We start from the raw sequence: 18,547 nt of genomic DNA, 5'->3' as shown, positions 1-18,547 counted from the left end.
CCCATCTAGAATATGCTGTTCAGTTTTGGTCTCCAGTGCTCAAACGGGACATTACTGAGTTAGAGAGGGTCCAGAGAAGGGCAACTAAGTTGGTAAAGGGTATGGAAAGTCTCAGTTATGGGGAAAGGCTGGCCAAGTTGGGTCTGTTTACACTGGAGAAGAGGCGCTTAAGGAGGGACATGATAACTATGTATAAATATATAAGGGGATCATATAATGACCTTTCTAATGTTTTATTTACCAGTAGGTCCTTCCAACGGGCACGAGGGCACCCACTCCGTTTAGAAGAAGGGAGGTTCCATTTAAATATTGGGAAAGGATTTGTTACAGTGAGAGCTGTGAAGTTGTGGGATTCCCTCCCCGAATCAGTCGTGCTGGCTGATACATTATATAACTTTAAGAAGGGGCTGGATGGATTCTTAGCAAGTGAGGGAATACAGGGTTATGGGAGATAGCTCTTAGTACTAGTTGCCCCAGGGACTGGTCCGATTGCCATCTTGGAGTCAGGAAGGAATTTTTTCCCCTCTGAGGCAAATTAGAGAGGCTTCAGATGGGGTTTTTTGCCTTCCTCTGGATCAACTTGTAGTTAGGCAGGTTAGGTATAGGCATTATGGTTGAACTTGATGGACGTATGTCTTTTTTCAACCCAACTTACTATGTTACTATGTTACTATGTTACTATACTAGCGCAGAAAGAGGTACAGTAGGGTCCAGTTTAGTTGTGAAGAGGCTGAGGGAGAAATTCAGGACTGGGATTGAAGAAGCAGCAATAGACATGGGTTGGAGGCAGCAGAGGAAGGAGGCAGTGGGGGAGAAACAGAGGAGACACAATTGGAGAGAGGAGTGAAGAACCTCATAAGTGTTAGCTTATTTCATGCTTTAATGACCTTTAATTAACAGACTTCTCAACCAATATGCATTCTGTAATGTTTTCAGGAGGTGGGACTAAACCTGTGGTGTCCATTAATCCAGAATGGGACCCAATACTAGAAACGGACTCTGTAATGCTGAGCTGTAATGTGGCGCCTTCCACGCCAGAGAGACAGAGGTATATCTGGTACAGAGATGGAGGCTGGATACCTAAGGAACAGAAGACCTTTACCCTGGACCGTGCCCAAGAAAAGAACAGTGGGAAATACCAGTGCCAGATACCCGGGAGTGAGAGAAGTGACCCCGTTAGAATAGATATTAAAGGTAAGTTTAAATGGGAAAATGCTCTGTAATAACCCAAAATCTTTTTTTTAAGGATAAACAAAACCAGCGTAAGGTGCTGAGAGTACGGTTGGAGGCTACAAGGCAGGCATGGCCCACTTTTGTGCTTCTGATCGACATGCATGGGGGGGCGCCTATTTGCCTCCTTCCTGCCACCCCTTATAAATATAGTGTTGCCGAATACATTGCAACTGCCTTCACATCATAAATGATCCCTTGGGTCTCATATAATAACATACTGTTAGCAAACTGTACTCTTAGCAACCAGTCAATGACATTTATTATAAGTTGCACAAGACTGGTCTTTTCTAGTGACTGCTGGACTAGGTGTTACTGTACCACTGGCAGATGGGACCAAAGTTACCTGTAAATGATATGGCGCCTGACTATGCCACGGAACTAGCTCTGCATTCATAACATGGTTTAAGAAGACAACTGATGGTCCGTATTCTCAGGTCCTTAATCATTATCCATTGGTGAAGGGTCTTCTAGAGATGCTGTTACCCACAGGGACAGGGTGAGGTTGGAAGCAAAATGGTTACTACCTACTGTGTTTCCTGTTCTCTTTACAGAATGAGAATGGAGATTACTAGATAAATGGCTAATATATAGGGTTTTTATTGAAAAGATTAACACAGCTCACACCGACATGGTGACCAATAATTCCAACTTACCCGATACAACCAAAATTCCACCCCCCCCTCCCCACACCCAGTCCAATGGCCAAATATCCTGATGAAGAACTTGACAATTGGTCAAAAGCAGGCTAAAGTAAGCATAAATGATTGGTTAGGTAGTAAACCTTCAATGCATTGAAGTGAATGGGTGTTTTCTCGAAAATTTTTATAGCAATTTTATTTTTGCCGTGAATTCCTGCTGCAGTTTTGCCAAAGAAAATTGCCAATGGTAAAATGCGGAATTTTGCAGTAAATCCATGCCTGGAAAAAAATTTGCTCATCCCTATAACTGAAATAAGGATTTGCCACCAAAGGTCAAGCTTACAGAGCACATTCACTTACCCTGACGCAGTGAGCAAAGTGCAAGCGCCATGATTATTTCCCACGATGTACCATTTATTCCTACAATGCAGGCTTCATGCCAGGCGCAATGTGGATGTGGAATTGGGTGTGCAACTGTGTCTGATTGGTCAAAATGGGAACATATACAGTGATGTGAAAAACTATTTGCCCCCTTCCTGATTTCTTATTCTTTTGCATGTTTGTCACACAAAATGTTTCTGATCATCAAACACATGTAACTATTAGTCAAAGATAACACAAGTAAACACAAAATGCAGTTTTTAAATGAGGGTTTTTATTATTTAGGGAGAAAAAAAATCCAAACCTACATGGCCCTGTGTGAAAAAGTAATTGCCCCCTGAACCTAATAACTGGTTGGGCCACCCTTAGCAGCAATAACTGCAATCAAGCGTTTGCGATAACTTGCAACGAGTCCTTTACAGCGCTCTGGGGGAATTTTGGCCCACTCATCTTTGCAGAATTGTTGTAATTCAGCTTTATTTGAGGGTTTTCTAGCATGAACCGCCTTTTTAAGGTCATGCCACAACATCTCAATAGGATTCAGGTCAGGACTTTGACTAGGCCACTCCAAAGTCTTCATTTTGTTTTTCTTCAGCCATTCAGAGGTGGATTTGCTGGTGTGTTTTGGGTCATTGTCCTGCTGCAGCACCCAAGATCGCTTCAGCTTGAGTTGACGAACAGATGGCCGGACATTTTCCTTCAGGATTTTTTGGTAGACAGTAGAATTCATGGTTCCATCTATCACAGCAAGCCTTCCAGGTCCTGAAGCAGCAAAACAACCCCAGACCATCACACTACCACCACCATATTTTACTGTTGGTATGATGTTCTTTTTCTGAAATGCTGTGTTACTTTTACGCCAGATGTAACGGGACACGCACCTTCCAAAAAGTTCAACTTTTGTCTCGTCAATCCACAAGGTATTTTCCCAAAAGTCTTGGCAATCATTGAGATGTTTTTTAGCAAAATTGAGACGAGCCATAATGTTCTTTTTGCTTAAAAGTGGTTTGCGCCTTGGAAATCTGCCATGCAGGCCGTTTTTGCCCAGTCTCTTTCTTATGGTGGAGTCGTGAACACTGACCTTAATTGAGGCAAGTGAGGCCTGCAGTTCTTTAGATGTTGTCCTGGGGTCTTTTGTGGCCTCTCGGATGAGTTGTCTCTGCGCTCTTGGGGTAATTTTGGTCGGCCGGCCACTCCTGGGAAGGTTCACCACTGTTCCATGTTTTTGCCATTTGTGGATAATGGCTCTCACTGTGGTTCGCTGGAGTCCCAAAGCTTTAGAAATGGCTTTATAACCTTTACCAGACTGATAGATCTCAATTACTTTTGTTCTCATTTGTTCCTGAATTTCTTTGGATCTTGGCATGATGTCTAGCTTTTGAGGTGCTTTTGGGCTACTTCTCTGTGTCAGGTAGCTCCTATTTAAGTGATTTCTTGATTGAAACAGGTGTGGCAGTAATCAGGCCTGGGGGTGACTACAGAAATTGATATTGAAATTGAAAATTGAAATTGATAAACCACAGTTAAGTTATTTTTTAACAAGGGGGGCAATCACTTTTTCACACAGGGCCATGTAGATTTGGAGTTTTTTTTCTCCCTTAATAACGTAAACCTTCATTTAAAAACTGCATTTTGTGTTCAATTATGTTATCTTTGACTAATATTTAACGGTTTTTGATGATCAGAAACATTTAAGTGTGACAAACATGCAAAAGAATAAGAAATCAGGAAGGGGGCAAATAGTTTTTCACACCACTGTATATACTGTATGTGCAGAAGTCTGTCTGGAGTCATTTCCATTGTTAGTTTGCGTGGGTGCGACATTTTCTCTGTCCTTTCCTTACAGAGAGACAACACAAACACCTGGTACCGGTACTCATTGGGATACTGATAGGGGCAATAGTGATATCCGCTGCCATCATATTTAAGTTCGGGCACAAGATAACGTCACTCCTAATGTCTCACCACCGTTCTGAACAAGGTAAGTGACCAGGTGACCCCCTGTTATATTATCCAGTTACATTTGCTACATGCACTTGAATGATCAGTTTTCATGACATAGGCAGCACTTGGTGCATGTTTTTATATATTGGTGCAAATCACCCTGTTTGTTACCCACAATACTCTCAGAATGTCATTGTCATAGCATGTACCCAGCCTTGCTTGCTGTTTACCAATATGGATTCAAAACATAGTCGCATAACTACAGGGGGTGTAGGGGTTCCAAATGCACCCTACAGTGCACCCCCTCGGGGCCCATTAGAGCTGCAATAAAGCTTATTAAGGGCAGCAAGGCAGGGTAATCTTTGTGCATGCACATTTGGAGTGCGAATCCAGAGAAATTGGGGCCCGGTTGCACATCCTGCACTCCGATCCAGCCGCCGTTAGTTACATCACTGACTCAAAGTTTCATCCATTTCAGTACATCATGCTCAAGTTGTTTTGTTTTGTTTTTTTACAAATTGTGTGTAAATTAAGTCATTTCCATTGTTCCAATGGATGTGCCAACAATAATGCATTAGTGTGGTATTTATTATTTAAAATGTTTCGATCTAGAAGAATTACAAGCGCAAACCCCAGAAATCACTATAACGTTTTTTGAATACCGTCAAATGCGCCACTTTACTCTTCCTTTCCTATCACTGCAAGCTCTCACACCATTTGAGGCCTTGATGAGAAATGGATGGCCACAAAAGGCATTACTATCAAATATATATAAAATCTTAAACTCAATACCCTCATCTAACTTGTATGTAAGTATATCTTTATTTATAAAGTGCTACTTATGTACGCAGCGCTGTACAGTAGAATACATTAATACAAACAGGGGGTTATTAAGATAATAATAGATAAATACACAGTATAACAAAAAATACAGATAAATACAAGATACAGTTGCAATAAGTTAAGAGTCAAGGACACAAGAGGATGGAGGTCCCTGCCCCGTAGAGCTTACAATCTATATGGGAGGGTAAGAGTCAAAGACACAAGAGGATGGAGGTCCCTGCCCCGTAGAGCTTACAATCTATATGGGAGGGTAAGAGTCAAAGACACAAGAGGATGGAGGTCCCTGCCCCGTAGAGCTTACAATCTATATGGGAGGGTAAGAGTCAAAAACACAAGAGGATGGAGGTCCCTGCCCCGTAGAGCTTACAATCTATATGGGAGGGTAAGAGTCAAAGACACAAGAGGATGGAGGCCCCTGCCCCGTAGAGCTTACAATCTATATGGGAGGGTAAGAGTCAAAGACACAAGAGGATGGAGGTCCCTGCCCCGAAGAGCTTACAATCTATATGGGAGGGTAAGAGTCAAAGACACAAGAGGATGGAGGTCCCTGCCCGTAGAGCTTACAATCTATATGGGAGGGTAAGAGTCAAAGGCACAAGAGGATGGGGGTCCCTGCCCCGTAGAGCTTACAATCTATATGGGAGGGTAAGAGTCAAAGACACAAGAGGATGGAGGTCCCTGCCCCGTAGAGCTTACAATCTATATGGGAGGGTAAGAGACAAAGACACAAGAGGATGGAGGTCCCTGCCCCATAGAGCTTACACTCTATATGGGAGGGTAAGAGTCAAAGACACAAGAGGATAGAGGTCCCTGCCCCGTAGAGCTTACAATCTATATGGGAGGGTAAGAGTCAAAGGCACAAGAGGATGGAGGTCCCTGCCCCGTAGAGCTTACAATCTATATGGGAGGGTAAGTGTCAAAGACACAAGAGGATGGAGGTCCCTGCCCCATAGAGCTTACAATCTATATGGGAGGATAAGAGTCAAAGACACAAGAGGATGGAGGTCCCTGCCCCGTAGAGCTTACAATCTATATGGGAGGGTAAGAGACAAAGGCACAAGAGGATGGAGGTCCCTGCCCCGTAGAGCTTACAATCTATATGGGAGGGTAAGTGTCAAAGACACAAGAGGATGGAGGTCCCTGCCCCGTAGAGCTTACAATCTATATGGGAGGGTAAGAGACAAAGGCACAAGAGGATGGAGGTCCCTGCCCCGTAGAGCTTACAATCTATATGGGAGGGTAAGTGTCAAAGACACAAGAGGATGGAGGTCCCTGCCCCATAGAGCTTACACTCTATATGGGAGGATAAGAGTCAAAGACACAAGAGGATGGAGGTCCCTGCCCCGTAGAGCTTACAATCTATATGGGAGGGTAAGAGACAAAGGCACAAGAGGATGGAGGTCCCTGCCCCGTAGAGCTTACAATCTATATGGGAGGGTAAGAGACAAAGGCACAAGAGGATGGAGGTCCCTGCCCCGTAGAGCTTACAATCTATATGGGAGGGTAAGAGTTAAAGGCACAAGAGGATGGAGGTCCCTGCCCCGTAGAGCTTACAATCTATATGGGAGGGTAAGAGTCAAAGACACAAGAGGATGGAGGTCCCTGCCCCGTAGAGCTTACAATCTATATGGGAGGGTAAGAGACAAAGACACAAGAGGATGGAGGTCCCTGCCCCGTAGAGCTTACAATCTATATGGGAGGGTAAGAGTCAAAGACACAAGAGGATGGAGGTCCCTGCCCCGTAGAGCTTACAATCTATATGGGAGGGTAAGAGTTAAAGACACAAGAGGATGGGGGTCCCTGCCCCGTAGAGCTTACAATCTATATGGGAGGGTAAGAGTCAAAGACACAAGAGGATGGAGGTCCCTGCCCGTAGAGCTTACAATCTAACTTCCCCAAACACAAGTACATTCTCCATTGGGAGCAAGAAATAGGTGTTAAGATTGGGAATCAATATGGTGTAATGCAAAATGAATGGTTTCATGTGCCAAACAGAAAGAAAATGTGTATAAAGTTATGATGTTGGTACATGACCCCCACAAGGCTAAGCAAAATATTCCCTACTCTACCAAACACTTGCTGGAGAGGGTGCCCGGATCCTGGGTCTCTATACCACCTCCTATGGACTTGCCCTCGACTAATACCATTCTGGGACGAAGTCCAAAATATAATCAATACAGTAACATGCCAAAATATAACAAAAGATCCAATACATTTTTTACTGGGTAAGCCCTAAGAGAGCTATCAAGGTCTTCACAAAAGCTGGTCAACCACATCTTAACAATGGCACGAATAACAATTGCTACAAAGTGGGAAACAGCAACAATACCAGCTATAGCAGAAGTCGTTTAGCTCACGCACAAAGCAGAGTCAATAAATTCCTGGCGATCTGGGCACCCTACGAATTGTTAGCCAAAACACTATCATTTATATGGACATTATATGGACATCATAATGACAAAAAGAAAAAAGGGGTCAGGCCAACCACTTTGAGATGTGGACAGTACCCCATACAAACTTCTCACCCCTAATAGCTTATACCATCTCTCAAACTGTTATCCTTATCAGAATAGCATCATGAACGGAATTTACCAAACTACAAGTAAAAACATAATGATTATCACTGCTTGACTGTTTAATTTTCCCCCTTTTTTCTTTTCTCTCCATCCCCCTCCTTCCTTCTTTCTATAGTTCTTGTTCTTTATCTTTATTTGAACAAAGGGGAATCGATAATATAGCTACTCATGTACCTATTATGTAAGTTTACTACGCATCTTTTTGTCGAAAAATAACCCCATTCAATGGTACTCCACATGCATTGTTTGTATGATTCTTTGTTTCCTTTTTTCTGGAAAATCTATAAATCAATAAAAATTAATTTACAAAAAAAAAATGCTTTGATTTAAAGCTACAGACCAGGATCGGCGCTGCCAAAACTTTCTCTCCTCTGCTCTCTCCTCTCTCTTTGGAAGGGATCGCCGGCACCATCTTGCATTCTGCCCAAACAGGAAGTTGACAATAAACTGGTTACTGCGAATGCCTTCCCTCTCCTGCTTCATGTGCATTTCACTGATCGGATTGGCTGAATCTTGCCGGCCAATGGTATCAAAGATATGCAAATGAAGCAGGAGAGGAAAGGCATGGAAAGAACCAGTTCAGTGTGAATTTTTTTTTACTTGGCTGCCTGACAAGTCCTGGCCTGGTAAATCCCCTACAGAGAGAGCAGATCGGTGAGAGTTTTAAAGGAGAAGGAAAGGTAAAAACTCAGTAGCTTTATCAGAAATGTAAAATCATGTAAATACAGCCATAAGCACTCACAGAAACGCTGCACTGACTTCTCTGAAAAAAGATTTCTTGTGTCTGTACTTCCTGTGCCAGAGACATGCAGCTCTCTGTTCTCTCTCCTCTCCTGCTCCCCCCTCCCTCAAGAATGCTAAGAACTCACTCCCCCCCCTTAGGAATGTGGATCTGAACCAATCAGCAGGAAGCGGACTCATAGTCCTACTAACTGAGCATGTTCAGTTTGGTCTGGGTGTCTGTGCAGGAGTGAGGCATTATGGGAACTTTCTTTACCCAGCTCAGCATTTTTTCTTCCTGTTTGGCTTCAGATCATCTGAAATATGGGGAGACTTAAGGGCACTATTGAGAGAACAGAAGGTATGCCTGCAGCTTGGGATTAACTCTTTATTAGCCTTTCCTTCTCCTTTAACAGTGTTGATTCACAGCTTGGTCTGTAGTCTGTAGTAGTCAAAACTATACATTTAAAATTATAAAGATGATTTACAAAAATGTTATGTTTCTGACAGTGGCTGATCCTGTGTTTCTTTTGATAGAGGACTTGGTGCAGTGTTTCTGTGAGTGCTTATGGCTGTATTTACATAGACCTTTCTGATACAGCTTACTGCGTTTTTACCTTTCCTTCCCCTTTAATAACTTTCAGGATAACAAACACAACTTTCAGGCCGGTGACAGATAACTGTTCTGTGTTTTCTAGATCAGAATGTGTGCAGAACTCCAGGTAGGTAAGTATAAAGACTACTTCTGTTTCATCCCCTTATAAAGTTGCCAGTTCAGAACAATATGAATATGATATGCATCCTATACTTTCGGCACAACTGAACTGCGGTGATTGATGCTGGATGCTAAGGGAACCCTGGAGCTACTATCTGGTCCTGAGGTGGCAGTAGCTCCAGGGTTCCCTGTGTCAATAGACACAACAGTCCTTAATTTGAAACAGAAGGCAGGAAGGGCTGAGTGGCTCAGAGCGCACCTACATGGAAGTGAAAGGACCATATTTTGGTGCAAGGGCAGATATCGGTCAGGTAGGCCCCTCGGACAGCCCCTTATTGCAACACTACTTTAAAGTAAAGGACAATGTTTAGCCTTCCAGAAATTAGGCCCTGGGTATTCTGAGAGTTGGCCTCAGAGAACTATTTCCCAAACAAATTTGAGCCCAATTGGAATTTGCTTATAGGATGGGGTAAGTACCCCAGTAGCCTTGTTGCCAGGGCAAAAGCTGACCATGCTGTCTAACATGGCTGCCTCTCACCTATATAGAACTTATCTCTTCAGCCTGGACCACCTGGTTCCTGGCCAGTGAAGCAATTACAACTGAGCCTAGAAGACCATCTTGATGATGCCAGGCTGAAGAGTACTGCCTGTCTTTGAAACCTCTATTTTACCCACAACAATCTCTCTCATTTATAAATTACAGAACCGTACAGGGATCAGATACTGAAGACAATTTGTATTCAACAGAACTGAATGATGATCTGCCAGGAGACAACGTTGGTAAGAGAATGAACATACGTATATTTGGTGACACTACGGGCTAGCATTGACCATAAGATCCAGACTCAACCTGATCTAAAGAAACCCTTCTGTGATAATGGATGTGTTCCAGATCTATTTCACCTTTCTGCTCTAGCTCCAACTACTTCTTGCCTGCTCTTGCTTTGAGCTTCAGTCCCAGCCTGGAGAATGAGGGTTATTTCATACAGGTGGATATTTACCTATCATCAGTCTAAACTAGAAGAAACAGGAGTAGTTGATGAACCTCAGCTCCAAGCTCCTGAGCTTTAATCTATTCTGATTTCAGCTCCTTTCCTAAGATTGAACCATTGCTACATCTCTAGTTCTTACTTACTAGCAGGAAAGTAAACCTAAGCCTGTGGCACAAACTATTCTTGTGTTATTTCTGTGGCAACTCCTACTCTACACAAATCTTCAATATACAATAATCCCATAGCAAAGGGCTGTATGTACGGGACTACAGTTTTTACATCCAGTTATTTGATCTCTTCTAGCTTGGAGGTACCATCAGACAGCACAAGTTATTGCGTAATGTGCTTTTCAGGCTTTGGGCCTCACTATACTTTAATACTGTCCTATCTAAATGTTGGGCTCTGCTGGGGTTGATCCCAGGACCTCCTAATTGATGGCTGCTCTCCATGTCTATTGAGCTAGTAGAGCAGCTGGCTGGAGTTTGCTACTCGTTTCTCTTCCAATGTGTTTATGTTCTGGGCTTCGTGACATCACCCCAGCAGCCTTATTGGCTAGTTGGGGTCAGCCAATCAGGGCTGACTCTGCCCTATTTAAGCCCAGCCCTCCTCACACACTTTGCCTGAATATTGGTTAACATTGAGCACTGTGGCTTGCCCCTAGTTCGTTTTTCCTGTTCTGGCTCCTTTGTCTTGCTTCCTTGCTTCCTTTGCTCCTTTGATCTTGCTCCTTGCTTCACCCGCCCCGTCCTGTCAAGTCTACACCCGCTCCGTCCTGTCCTGTCCTGTCAAGTCTATGCCCGTTCCGTCCTGTCCAGTCAAGTCCTGTCCTGTTAAGTCTACGCCCACTTTGTCTTGTCCATTCCCGTCCTGTCAAGTCTACACCCACTCCGTCCTGTCCTGTCCAGTCCTGTCAAGTCTATGCCCGTTCCGTCCTGTCCAGCCCAGTCCTGTCCTGTTAAGTCTATGCCCACTTTGTCTTGTCCATTCCCGTCCTGTCAAGTCTACACCCGCTCCATCCTGTCCTGTCCAGTCCTGTCAAGTCTATGCCCGTTCCGTCCTGTCCAGCCCAGTCCTGTCCTGTTAAGTCTATGCCCACTTTGTCTTGTCCATTCCCGTCCTGTCAAGTCTACACCCACTCCGTCCTGTCCAGTCCTGTCCTGTCAAGTCTACACCCACTTCGTCTTGTCCATTCCCGTCCTGTCAAGTCTACACCCACTCCGTCCTGTCCTGTCAAGTCTACACCCACTCCGTCCTGTCCATTCCCGTCCTGTCAAGTCTACACCCACTCCGTCCTGTCCAGTCCTGTCCTGTCAAGTCTACACCCACTCCGTCCTGTCCAGTCCTGTCCTGTCAAGTCTACACACACTTCGTCTTGTCCATTCCTGTCCTGTCAAGTCTACGCCCTCTCCGTTCTGTCCACTCAAGTCCTGTCCTGTCAAGTCTACACCCGCTCCGTCCTTTAACAGCCCTGCCTCAAGGAATCACCTTCCCATCTCCCACTCGTAACACTAATGTGTTGAAAAACTTATTCTCCACTCAAGCTTTTCTTTCTGAGGGTCTATGTGAACCATCTAAGCATTGATCATGTTGCCTTTGTATTCTAGAACTGAGCCTAATTCATTGTAATTCGTGTATTAGAACCATCCAATCACACTGCTGTTCTGATTCACCTTCCTTTGCTGCCTACAGGTGGCAGGAACCCCTCTCTAACCCCGGGTGATTTCACCTACGTCAATATCAAGCACGCCTGGAGACGTGAGTAGCACTAACCAAATGACCTGTTATGAGTAGTGGCAGTCAGGGCCTCACATTACCGCCAACCCCTTCCACCCAAGTCAATGAGTGAAAAGATCTGATAGTATGATTGCAGTCAAGAGGGAAGGTGCAGGGGGATATGGGTCCATTTTGGCCCCTCCATTGTCCTGGGCCACCCTGCTGATACATAGGTTTGCCACTGGGGGCAGCTATACTTACCTGATATTTTATAGATAACTTTTTTTTAATTTTTGGCTTCAATTCCCTTTTTTTTGGTTTACCTTTGGTAGAATTTCACCAAGAAAGCCAGGATAAACAAACCATTCACCCCAACTCTCACCTTCATTGGCCCTTAGACTGAGGCCCTTCCCCTGCATCCTATTTAGGGGTGACTGAGTTCTGGAGCCTATATAGTAGTTAACAACATTATACAGTCACATTATTAATTTTATGACATTCATAGGGGCTTTGCTTACAGATGCCACCAACAAGTCTACTCTGTTTTATCACATTCAATAAAACTGGTGTACGTGTTATACGCCATTTTGTTGTGGCCTATTTATCGTTTATTCACATTGAGTTTTATTTTTAAATTCAACAGCAACTCCAGCCTCAAGACCAAAACCAGTAAGTACAACTACTATAAGGATTTGATCTTTATTCATCTTATTATTATTGGAACTCAATTGAATCTACAGAAATTCAGAAGTGTAGAAACATGAATTATTCTTGGGTGCTTCTTTGTGATTATCTGTTTAATCTCACTGCTTATAAGTTATGTTAATAGGCCTATAGCAAAAAAGGGAAAGTTGTGCTCAACCACTATATTTTAAACCATTAGGCTGGGGTGCAATGGGGCTGTGACCCCAAAATACATATAGACAACAACAAGAGCCCCTCTGCACTCACTCACCCCCGGTCTGGCCTGTCCTACACTCACTCACCCCCGGTCTGGCCTGTCCTACACTCACTCACCCCCGGTCTGGCCTGTCCTACACTCACTCACCCCCGGTCTGGCCAGTCCTACACTCACTCACCCCCGGTCTGGCCAGTCCTACACTCACTCACCCCCGGTCTGGCCAGTCCCACACTCACTCACCCCCGTTCTGACCAGTCCTACACTCACTCACCCCCAGTCTGACCTGTCCTACACTCACTCACCTCCGGTCTGGCCAGTCCTACACTCACTCACCCCCGTTCTGACCAGTCCTACACTCACTCACCCCCGGTCTGGCCTGTCCTACACTCACTCACCCCCGGTCTGGCCTGTCCTACACTCACTCACCCCCGGTCTGGCCTGTCCTACACTCACTCACCCCCGGTCTGGCCAGTCCTACACTCACTCACCTCCGGTCTGGCCAGTCCTACACTCACTCACCCCCGGTCTGACCAGTCCTACACTCACTCACCCCCAGTCTGGCCAGTCCTACACTCTCTCACCCCCGGTCTGACCAGTCCTACACTCACTCACCCCCAGTCTGACCTGTCCTACACTCACTCACCCCCGGTCTGGCCAGTCCTACACTCACTCACCCCCGTTCTGACCAGTCCTACACTCACTCACCCCCGGTCTGGCCAGTCCTACACTCACTCACCCCCGGTCTGACCTGTCCTACACACACTCACTCTTGCCTGCAGTGAGTAAAGGTGGCCATACACATTGCAATCTGCTCATTTGGCGACATTGCAGTGTGTATGGCCACCTTTACTCCCTGAGGTCCAGAATCATATATCCTTAGTATGAGACATAAGGTGGGCAATAACAGCATAATTTGTATAAGAAGAATCTGTATAAGAAGATGGTAAGAGCCATTTCACAGTATTAAAGTGGATGATCCCATTTTCTGTCACTTTATCTCTCCAGGACAAATACTCAGTTGCCTATGCTGTTGTGAAGGGAGGCCCCAGAGGAATGGAAATACTGGAACCTTCAGTCCAAGAAAGTCCAGACTCGCTCATCTATGAGAACTACCGTGGCCCGTATTTTAGAGAAAACCCTTTAAGTGATTAAAGTCTAATAAATTGGACAATATTTATGAATAAGCCCCATAACCTTTGCAGCTATGTGCCACTAATAATACATGTAAGAAATATAGGGCTTCTATTGTTGCTATCGGCCTTGGACTTACCGACCAGAGTATTAAAGGTTCCTTGCTTTGTAGTTAATTGGAAATGGCTTCAGATTTGTATTTTTTGCTTGCATGAACGAGTTTTTCGAGTTTAAGTGGACATCCATTTCCATGAATCCTCTTTATTTTTCCCAAACAGGAAGTGCTCCAGCGGCCATTTTAGGAGCATTGGTGCTCATTCTTGGAAAACAATGATGGAATTAACTTCCCCTTGAAACTGGGTGAAATAGAAAACAATGATGGAATTAACTTCCCCTTGAAACTGGGTGAAATAGAAAACAATGATGGAATTAACTTCCCCTTGAAACTGGGTGAAATAGAAAACAATGATGGGGTTAACTTCCCCTTGAAACTGGGTGAACTAGAAAACAATGAGGGGATTAGCTTCCCCTTGAAACTGGGTGAAATAGAAAACAATGATGGGGTTAGCTTCCCCTTGAAACTGGGTGAAATAGAAAACAATGATGGGGTTAGCTTCCCCTTGAAACTGGGTGAAATAGAAAACAATGATGGGGTTAACTTCCCCTTGAAACTGGGTGAAATAGAAAACAATGATGGAATTAACTTCCCCTTGAAACTGGGTGAAATAGAAAACAATGATGGGATTAACTTCCCCTTGAAACTGGGTGAAATAGAAAACAATGATGGGGTTAGCTTCCCCTTGAAACTGGGTGAAATAGAAAACAATGATGGGGTTAGCTTCCCCTTGAAACTGGGTGAAATAGAAAACAATGATGGGGTTAGCTTCCCCTTGAAACTGGGTGAAATAGAAAACAATGATGGGGTTAGCTTCCCCTTGAAACTGGGTGAAATAGAAAACAATGAAGTGATTAACTTCCCAGTGAAACAGTGTGAAATAGGAAACGATGACGGGATTAATTTCCACTTGACTGGGTGAAAAATAGAACAATGATGAGATTAACTTCACCTTGAAATTGTGTGAAATAGAAAACAATGATGGGATTAACTTCCCCTTGAAAATGTGTCGAAGTGTCACAGACTAGCCTATTTCTCTACTATTCTAAGCCTCCATAGGGCTCAGTAGTACTCAACAGATCAAACCTGCTAAAAAAAATAAACATGAATAAATCTCAAATTATGGGAGTTACCGTATATACTTGAGTATAAGCCAACCTGAATATAAGCCGAGGTACCTAATTTTACCTAAGAAAACTGGAAAAACGTATTGTCTCGAGTATAAGCCTAGGGTGGGAAATGCAGCAGCTACTGCTAAGTTTCATCGAAATAAATACCAATACAATTACATTAAATGAGGCATCAGTGGGGTATATGTTTTTAGATATTTATTTCAAAGAAAAACTGTAAACTAGCTCTGTAAGCGGAGGGTGAAAAAAAACAATTGTTTTATCAACAATGATACCTTAAGAGTACTTAATCAGCAGCCAAGCTAAAACACAAATAATTAAAATCCTTCAAAACTATATATAGTTTATATAGAATATAAAGTGAAATGTCTAGTGCAGAATGGGGCAGGTGAGGATGGTAGATGAAGATGAATTTGGGAGCGGGCCAGGGCGCTGGAGGGTCTGGTTGCGGGGGGCCTAATTTGCACACAAAGGACACAGGGTGCTAGTCTGGAGGGACCCATGGCACCCGACTCGAGTATAAGCCGAGGGTGACTTTTTCAGCACATTTTGGGTGCTGAAAAATTAGGCTTATACTCGAGTATATACAGTACTTTATGAGTCATGTGAGTTTCCATGAAGTGCTCCAGCAGCCATTTTAGGAGCGTTGACGCTCATTCTTGGACAAAAATAATGTGTTTAACTTCTGCTTGAAACTGGGTGAAATTGAAAAATTGGGTGAAAAAGAAAAAAATAAACATTAATAAATTACAAATTATGGGAGTTATTTTGTGAGTCATTTTTCTGTGCTCTGATCTCACATTTTCATAAAACCGTGTATGGTTGCGCCAGGTCAATACCTGCAGAGGGGGAAAACACTGGCCTTTCCATAGGGATAAGGCGACACATGCTTGGCAGGGCAAGCGTGGTCTCTGTGGCGCAATCGGTTAGCGCGTTCGGCTGTTAACCGAAAGGTTGGTGGTTCAAGCCCACCCAGGGACGGCTCTCCTCTTCTGCTTCTGTGGAAAGATAAAGTCTAGCGACGCAAGAATAAATGGCGCCTGGCCTTCTGTTGCCGGAGCATATGGCAAAGCCTGCTGGCATGTAGCAAAGCTGAATCTTACTGCTCTTTGCTGGCTGCCTTTGGAGACGGGGGAGTCAGCTATATATCTTTATAACTAGACTAGGCACTAAAGTCTGCCGATGAAAAACATTGGCATCTCCATATGGTTGCGGCAGCGCCTGCAGGCTGCTTTGCCTCATGGCCAGCTTTGTCACTGTCTTGTAATTGGTTGGCGCATTTCAGGTGTCATTTTGCTCTACTGGCTCGGTGGAAACAAAGGCTCCAGCAATACAAGGAGGATTAAGTGTGAGCTTTGTGCGCCACCTGCCAATTGTATACACGGTGCCTGCTGTGCTGTAGCGTGAATCTATCACAACCCCTGCTCTGATGGCGGCACCCTATCAAAAGAAGCGCACGCAAGCTCATCCCTTTCTTCTCATTCATTTCCTTTGCACTGAGATTCAATGTCGCCTAGAAATCAAGCGGCCTGCCACCATTCATCCTCAAAATCATTTGACTGAAACCCTCCTTTAATTACTCTAGACAGTGGATTGAAAGCCAGATTCTAGGTTGTTTTGCTGCCTGCCTAAAAAGGACTAGCAGAGGATGGTTTCGATCCATCGACCTCTGGGTTATGGGCCCAGCACGCTTCCGCTGCGCCACTCTGCTACGCCCTGGGTGCTGTCACCATTCAGCCTCAAAATCATTTGACTGAAACCCTCCTTTAATGGCTCTAGAGAGTGGATTGAAAGCCAGATTCTAGGCTGGTTTGCTGCCTGCCAAAAAGGGATAGCAGAGGATGGTTTCGATCCATCGACCTCTGGGTTATGGGCCCAGCACGCTTCCGCTGCGCCACTCTGCTTCTGGTCAGATGCTGGCGAGAGGACTCCTCATTAGTTCAATCATAATCACAATGCTTTGCGCCTGTCAATGTGTTCCTTTTAAAAACAAAGTTGTTCAGAGGAATACTGTCGGGGTAAACTGTGTGTCCTGCCATCATAACCATTCTGGCAAAATACAATGATTGATGGATCTATTGCCACCTAGTGGCCGCCTTTATGAAAGCAGTTATAAAAAAAAAAAACCTGCATTTAGTATGTCAGCAGGAAGTGACCTATATCACAGGAAGTTTCAGTGTTTCAGCCTCATTTTGGATGTTATCTCCTTGTGTGGTGTTTCTTCCTCAGTCCTGGGACATCAATTGTTTGTAAGTGTTATTGCACCAAGACACCTATATACCCATGTAGAAGTGTGTTTATACCTGTTCTCTATATATACAGCATACTGATTTGTTGTTGTTTGTATTGCATTTCAGTTTCACAAAAAGACCGTAGAATAAAAAAATACACGCCCTCCCCTGTGCCGCACGGCGCCTTTTCCCTAAGAGATGAGGCTGGTTAGAGCGCCACGGCGATGCGTGGAGCAGGGCCCGGATAGCTCAGTCGGTAGAGCATCAGACTTTTAATCTGAGGGTTCAAGTCCCTGTTCGGGCGAGATGCTTATGGCCCTCGTGAAAGGGCGTGCGTGTATAGGCAAACTAGGGTGACAAGACTCTGTACCGCAGAGTTTATTAACGCCAATAACCCCCAGGAATGTAGGCAGGTCAGAAGGACAGCTTGCCCTTGCGAAACAAAGTCATTCCTGAAAGCAAGTGAAGAGGCAGAACTTCTTTCTGACAGAGCCCTACTTAGCAAGACCTGGGAGCAGTACCCTTTATGTCTTCAGTCTCTCCAAAGTTGCCTCTTTGAAGTCCATCCACCCCATCCCTTTAACAAGACACGGATAGGTAAGGGTCCGCCGGCCTTCGATAGCTCAGCTGGTAGAGCGGAGGACTGTAGGTCTAATCAAGCAATCCTTAGGTCGCTGGTTCGATTCCGGCTCGAAGGACATTTTCCAGCTGTTTTCCCTGCAAGCCAGTGGGGTGATATCCCAACAACTTGCCAAATTCACTCTTTTAGAAAATGGATTTCAGAGTGGAATCCTGTTGAGATTATGATTGAACTAATGAGGAGTCCTCTCACCAGCATCTGACCAGAAGCAGAGTGGCGCAGCGGAAGCGTGCTGGGCCCATAACCCAGAGGTCGATGGATCGAAACCATCCTCTGCTATCCCTTTTTGGCAGGCAGCAAACCAGCCTAGAATCTGGCTTTCAATCCACTCTCTAGAGCCATTAAAGGAGGGTTTAGAGCTCATTCAGAAAGGGATCTGACTGGGCGCTGCACCTTGTGTCAGACAGCAAATCCAGCTGAAGAGGCACGACTTAGGTGGGTGTAAGGGGTGCCTCCCCCTTCTCATAATTGCAGTGCTCATTAAGAAAGGCAGCACTGTATTCATGGGAAGAGTGCGGTTTATAGGAAGTGCAAAAAAACATGGTGGATTGTGCATTATTTACATTTTCTAGAACAGCCACCAGATGGCGCCAAATTACCAAATGTATTTTACCTCAGTGATGTCCAGCAGAAGCTTAAAAACA

At 44.5% G+C, this 18,547-nt stretch overlaps 1 protein-coding gene and 3 non-coding genes across 4 annotated transcripts; all 4 read left to right on the top strand.

The window, feature by feature from the left end:
- The first annotated feature begins 694 nt into the window (after positions 1–694).
- LOC116406731 lies at positions 695–13,970 on the top strand. The gene is made up of 7 exons (XM_031891485.1): positions 695–1,194; positions 4,099–4,233; positions 9,034–9,061; positions 9,754–9,830; positions 11,732–11,797; positions 12,399–12,424; positions 13,662–13,970. Exons 1-7 carry the CDS (start codon positions 915–917, stop codon positions 13,806–13,808), a joined length of 759 nt encoding a protein of 252 aa, XP_031747345.1. The 5' UTR covers positions 695–914; the 3' UTR covers positions 13,809–13,970.
- A 1,969-nt stretch (positions 13,971–15,939) lies between these two features.
- On the top strand, positions 15,940–16,013 carry trnan-guu. The gene has a single exon. It is a non-coding gene; the product is annotated as a tRNA-Asn (tRNA).
- Positions 16,014–17,875: 1,862 nt separating this feature from the next.
- trnay-gua lies at positions 17,876–17,961 on the top strand. Its single transcript is given in 2 exon segments — positions 17,876–17,912; positions 17,926–17,961. It is a non-coding gene; the product is annotated as a tRNA-Tyr (tRNA).
- Positions 17,962–18,110: 149 nt separating this feature from the next.
- On the top strand, positions 18,111–18,182 carry trnam-cau. Its single transcript has one exon. It is a non-coding gene; the product is annotated as a tRNA-Met (tRNA).
- Positions 18,183–18,547: the final 365 nt, after the last annotated feature.

The sequence above is a fragment of the Xenopus tropicalis genome, chromosome 8, assembly GCF_000004195.4.
Source record: "Xenopus tropicalis strain Nigerian chromosome 8, UCB_Xtro_10.0, whole genome shotgun sequence".
NCBI classification, from domain to species: domain Eukaryota; kingdom Metazoa; phylum Chordata; class Amphibia; order Anura; family Pipidae; genus Xenopus; species Xenopus tropicalis.
Note: the sequence above shows the minus strand (reverse complement) of the source record. Positions and strands in the feature narration are given on the sequence as shown.

Bases quoted from the DNA above. Each gene is read 5' to 3' on its own strand.
- LOC116406731 (XM_031891485.1), top strand. From the start codon at position 915: ATGCATTCTGTAATGTTTTCAGGAGGTGGGACTAAACCTGTGGTGTCC. The intron at 9,831-11,731 runs GTAAGAGAATGA...TGCTGCCTACAG, and splicing joins TCTGCCAGGAGACAACGTTG to GTGGCAGGAACCCCTCTCTA. The intron at 12,425-13,661 runs GTAAGTACAACT...TTATCTCTCCAG, and splicing joins CAGCCTCAAGACCAAAACCA to GACAAATACTCAGTTGCCTA.